The 5,483-nt window shown below is 51.6% G+C and overlaps 2 protein-coding genes across 2 annotated transcripts; one reads left to right on the top strand and one right to left on the bottom strand.

Moving 5' to 3' along the window:
* Nucleotides 1-9: 9 nt before the first annotated feature.
* Nucleotides 10-798, bottom strand: EAH_00062270 (GFP-like fluorescent chromoprotein FP506, related; the record flags this gene model as incomplete). Its single annotated transcript, XM_013393261.1, has 1 exon — nt 10-798. One exon carries the CDS (start codon nt 796-798, stop codon nt 10-12), a length of 789 nt encoding a protein of 262 aa, XP_013248715.1.
* Nucleotides 799-1,485: 687 nt separating this feature from the next.
* Nucleotides 1,486-3,610, top strand: EAH_00062260 (hypothetical protein, conserved; the record flags this gene model as incomplete). The annotated part of the gene is made up of 3 exons (XM_013393260.1): nt 1,486-1,501; nt 2,519-2,584; nt 2,826-3,610. 3 exons carry the CDS (start codon nt 1,486-1,488, stop codon nt 3,608-3,610), a joined length of 867 nt encoding a protein of 288 aa, XP_013248714.1.
* Nucleotides 3,611-5,483: the final 1,873 nt, after the last annotated feature.

Raw genomic sequence — 5,483 nt, 5'->3', positions numbered from 1 at the left:
AGTCATGAACTACTCTGCTGCAAACCTCGACCTGCAGGCGGCCGCGAATTCACTAGTGATTCGTCTCGAGTGGCGCGCCCACTTGTATAGCTCGTCCATGCCGAGAGTGATCCCGGCGGCGGTCACGAACTCCAGCAGGACCATGTGATCGCGCTTCTCGTTGGGGTCTTTGCTCAGGGCGGACTGGTAGCTCAGGTAGTGGTTGTCGGGCAGCAGCACGGGGCCGTCGCCGATGGGGGTGTTCTGCTGGTAGTGGTCGGCGAGCTGCACGCTGCCGTCCTCGATGTTGTGGCGGATCTTGAAGTTCACCTTGATGCCGTTCTTCTGCTTGTCGGCCATGATATAGACGTTGTGGCTGTTGTAGTTGTACTCCAGCTTGTGCCCCAGGATGTTGCCGTCCTCCTTGAAGTCGATGCCCTTCAGCTCGATGCGGTTCACCAGGGTGTCGCCCTCGAACTTCACCTCGGCGCGGGTCTTGTAGTTGCCGTCGTCCTTGAAGAAGATGGTGCGCTCCTGGACGTAGCCTTCGGGCATGGCGGACTTGAAGAAGTCGTGCTGCTTCATGTGGTCGGGGTAGCGGGCGAAGCACATCAGGCCGTAGCCGAAGGTGGTCACGAGGGTGGGCCAGGGCACGGGCAGCTTGCCGGTGGTGCAGATGAACTTCAGGGTCAGCTTGCCGTAGGTGGCATCGCCCTCGCCCTCGCCGGACACGCTGAACTTGTGGCCGTTTACGTCGCCGTCCAGCTCGACCAGGATGGGCACCACCCCGGTGAACAGCTCCTCGCCCTTGCTCACCATGGTGTAATTCTGAGCTCTGACTGCTTGCTGCCCGAAGAGCAGTGACAGAGAAAGAAGAGAAACAAAAGAAAGACGAGCCATTTTGTCGACTGCGGGAATGATGCAAGAAAGCGGAACTGGGTAAAAAGATGAAGAATAGGAGATTAAGAAAATGACCTAACAAAACAATATGTTTTGAAACCTAACCAGAATTCTACTGTGAGACGATTGAAGTCGGATGGCTCGGCAAGGGTCCTGCTAGTGCGTACTCGCGGCTGGCCGCGCAATGACGTGGGTAGTTCCCGGGGATCTGCAAGGTCAGGCAGATCACGTATATTGTTATTGCTTTCTTCAGCTCTTATTAAGCGATTTCCTGTGGGTTTACTCACGACAGCATACAGACACGCTTCGACTCCCGCGTCTAGCGCATTGTCGATTATTTTTCCAGCTGAAGCCACGAGTGAACAGCTTCGCTCGCCTTCACACACGTATCGGGCTCTGATAGTGTAGAATATCCGTAGCTAGATATTGAGGAGTGTTATTCCAACTTGCTTTTTGCCATTAGACATGGAAAAGCAAAGTTTCCTCCAAGCATGGTTTAAAGTGACGGTCTCTGCGCTGTGTGCATATGTCGATTCGCACACAAGGAATAGTTATGTTTGCTTGCATTCAGATCCTTCGAGAGGCAAATTAGTTCTTGTTCGCACAATGCTTCAAAAGTTTGGTTGTAAGTTTGATTGCGAATGTTCATTATCTGGACTGGTTAGTATGAGGTGTATATGATGCAATCGACGTAGCGAACTCGTTTGTTTTAGCAAGGCTCCGGGCAAGACTCATCATGTGTATACGCGTTCACTGTAGTCTTGCTTAAGGAGCTCGGCCGACTTGGCCAATTCGCCCTATAGTGAGTCGTATTACAATTCACTGGCCGTCGTTTTACAACGTCGTGACTGGGAAAACCCTGGCGTTACCCAACTTAATCGCCTTGCAGCACATCCCCCTTTCGCCAGCTGGCGTAATAGCGAAGAGGCCCGCACCGATCGCCCTTCCCAACAGTTGCGCAGCCTGAATGGCGAATGGAAATTGTAAGCGTTAATATTTTGTTAAAATTCGCGTTAAATTTTTGTTAAATCAGCTCATTTTTTAACCAATAGGCCGAAATCGGCAAAATCCCTTATAAATCAAAAGAATAGACCGAGATAGGGTTGAGTGTTGTTCCAGTTTGGAACAAGAGTCCACTATTAAAGAACGTGGACTCCAACGTCAAAGGGCGAAAAACCGTCTATCAGGGCGATGGCCCACTACGTGAACCATCACCCTAATCAAGTTTTTTGGGGTCGAGGTGCCGTAAAGCACTAAATCGGAACCCTAAAGGGAGCCCCCGATTTAGAGCTTGACGGGGAAAGCCGGCGAACGTGGCGAGAAAGGAAGGGAAGAAAGCGAAAGGAGCGGGCGCTAGGGCGCTGGCAAGTGTAGCGGTCACGCTGCGCGTAACCACCACACCCGCCGCGCTTAATGCGCCGCTACAGGGCGCGTCCTGATGCGGTATTTTCTCCTTACGCATCTGTGCGGTATTTCACACCGCATATGGTGCACTCTCAGTACAATCTGCTCTGATGCCGCATAGTTAAGCCAGCCCCGACACCCGCCAACACCCGCTGACGCGCCCTGACGGGCTTGTCTGCTCCCGGCATCCGCTTACAGACAAGCTGTGACCGTCTCCGGGAGCTGCATGTGTCAGAGGTTTTCACCGTCATCACCGAAACGCGCGAGACGAAAGGGCCTCGTGATACGCCTATTTTTATAGGTTAATGTCATGATAATAATGGTTTCTTAGACGTCAGGTGGCACTTTTCGGGGAAATGTGCGCGGAACCCCTATTTGTTTATTTTTCTAAATACATTCAAATATGTATCCGCTCATGAGACAATAACCCTGATAAATGCTTCAATAATATTGAAAAAGGAAGAGTATGAGTATTCAACATTTCCGTGTCGCCCTTATTCCCTTTTTTGCGGCATTTTGCCTTCCTGTTTTTGCTCACCCAGAAACGCTGGTGAAAGTAAAAGATGCTGAAGATCAGTTGGGTGCACGAGTGGGTTACATCGAACTGGATCTCAACAGCGGTAAGATCCTTGAGAGTTTTCGCCCCGAAGAACGTTTTCCAATGATGAGCACTTTTAAAGTTCTGCTATGTGGCGCGGTATTATCCCGTATTGACGCCGGGCAAGAGCAACTCGGTCGCCGCATACACTATTCTCAGAATGACTTGGTTGAGTACTCACCAGTCACAGAAAAGCATCTTACGGATGGCATGACAGTAAGAGAATTATGCAGTGCTGCCATAACCATGAGTGATAACACTGCGGCCAACTTACTTCTGACAACGATCGGAGGACCGAAGGAGCTAACCGCTTTTTTGCACAACATGGGGGATCATGTAACTCGCCTTGATCGTTGGGAACCGGAGCTGAATGAAGCCATACCAAACGACGAGCGTGACACCACGATGCCTGTAGCAATGGCAACAACGTTGCGCAAACTATTAACTGGCGAACTACTTACTCTAGCTTCCCGGCAACAATTAATAGACTGGATGGAGGCGGATAAAGTTGCAGGACCACTTCTGCGCTCGGCCCTTCCGGCTGGCTGGTTTATTGCTGATAAATCTGGAGCCGGTGAGCGTGGGTCTCGCGGTATCATTGCAGCACTGGGGCCAGATGGTAAGCCCTCCCGTATCGTAGTTATCTACACGACGGGGAGTCAGGCAACTATGGATGAACGAAATAGACAGATCGCTGAGATAGGTGCCTCACTGATTAAGCATTGGTAACTGTCAGACCAAGTTTACTCATATATACTTTAGATTGATTTAAAACTTCATTTTTAATTTAAAAGGATCTAGGTGAAGATCCTTTTTGATAATCTCATGACCAAAATCCCTTAACGTGAGTTTTCGTTCCACTGAGCGTCAGACCCCGTAGAAAAGATCAAAGGATCTTCTTGAGATCCTTTTTTTCTGCGCGTAATCTGCTGCTTGCAAACAAAAAAACCACCGCTACCAGCGGTGGTTTGTTTGCCGGATCAAGAGCTACCAACTCTTTTTCCGAAGGTAACTGGCTTCAGCAGAGCGCAGATACCAAATACTGTTCTTCTAGTGTAGCCGTAGTTAGGCCACCACTTCAAGAACTCTGTAGCACCGCCTACATACCTCGCTCTGCTAATCCTGTTACCAGTGGCTGCTGCCAGTGGCGATAAGTCGTGTCTTACCGGGTTGGACTCAAGACGATAGTTACCGGATAAGGCGCAGCGGTCGGGCTGAACGGGGGGTTCGTGCACACAGCCCAGCTTGGAGCGAACGACCTACACCGAACTGAGATACCTACAGCGTGAGCTATGAGAAAGCGCCACGCTTCCCGAAGGGAGAAAGGCGGACAGGTATCCGGTAAGCGGCAGGGTCGGAACAGGAGAGCGCACGAGGGAGCTTCCAGGGGGAAACGCCTGGTATCTTTATAGTCCTGTCGGGTTTCGCCACCTCTGACTTGAGCGTCGATTTTTGTGATGCTCGTCAGGGGGGCGGAGCCTATGGAAAAACGCCAGCAACGCGGCCTTTTTACGGTTCCTGGCCTTTTGCTGGCCTTTTGCTCACATGTTCTTTCCTGCGTTATCCCCTGATTCTGTGGATAACCGTATTACCGCCTTTGAGTGAGCTGATACCGCTCGCCGCAGCCGAACGACCGAGCGCAGCGAGTCAGTGAGCGAGGAAGCGGAAGAGCGCCCAATACGCAAACCGCCTCTCCCCGCGCGTTGGCCGATTCATTAATGCAGCTGGCACGACAGGTTTCCCGACTGGAAAGCGGGCAGTGAGCGCAACGCAATTAATGTGAGTTAGCTCACTCATTAGGCACCCCAGGCTTTACACTTTATGCTTCCGGCTCGTATGTTGTGTGGAATTGTGAGCGGATAACAATTTCACACAGGAAACAGCTATGACCATGATTACGCCAAGCTATTTAGGTGACACTATAGAATACTCAAGCTTATGCATGCGGCCGCATCTAGAGGGCCCCCTCCCTACCTACTACTGAACAGTGAAATGATCACGCTACACCGACCCATCAGGTGCGATGCGTAAGCCCTCATAAGTAAGGTTTGAAGGAACAAGGGGGTCCAGCACGCTGAGCAATAACGGCCCCTCTTGCTGTTCCCCTGTGCCTCGCTGCGTCACGCGGAGCACATTTCTCTGGGTTCACAATGCACGTACTACACTGCAATACCGCCAAGTGAGGGGCAAACATAGCAGTTCCTAGCCTCATCTTCCCACCAGGCGGGCAGCTACTTGCTTAGCCTGAAACGCATTTCCATGACTGATGTCGGGAGCAACAGCTAGCTGCGCCTGCCCCCACCCGTCGCAGATGCTTTTGTCCAGCTATTTCCACAGAATTTGCGCTCGGTTGAACCCCTTGCCGCTCGATGCAGGAGCTCAGCGACAGGCAGCACACAATAACGCCTACTTCACGTTGCGGCAAAGCGTATTATTAATCGAGAGGCCGTTTCGCAAGTCATGAACTACTCTGCTGCAAACCTCGACCTGCAGGCGGCCGCGAATTCACTAGTGATTCGTCTCGAGTGGCGCGCCCACTTGTATAGCTCGTCCATGCCGAGAGTGATCCCGGCGGCGGTCACGAACTCCAGCAGGACCATGT

The sequence above is a fragment of the Eimeria acervulina genome, genomic scaffold (genome assembly GCF_000499425.1).
Source record: "Eimeria acervulina Houghton genomic scaffold, Eah_scaff1693, whole genome shotgun sequence".
Classification (NCBI taxonomy): domain Eukaryota; phylum Apicomplexa; class Conoidasida; order Eucoccidiorida; family Eimeriidae; genus Eimeria; species Eimeria acervulina.
Note: the sequence above shows the minus strand (reverse complement) of the source record. Positions and strands in the feature narration are given on the sequence as shown.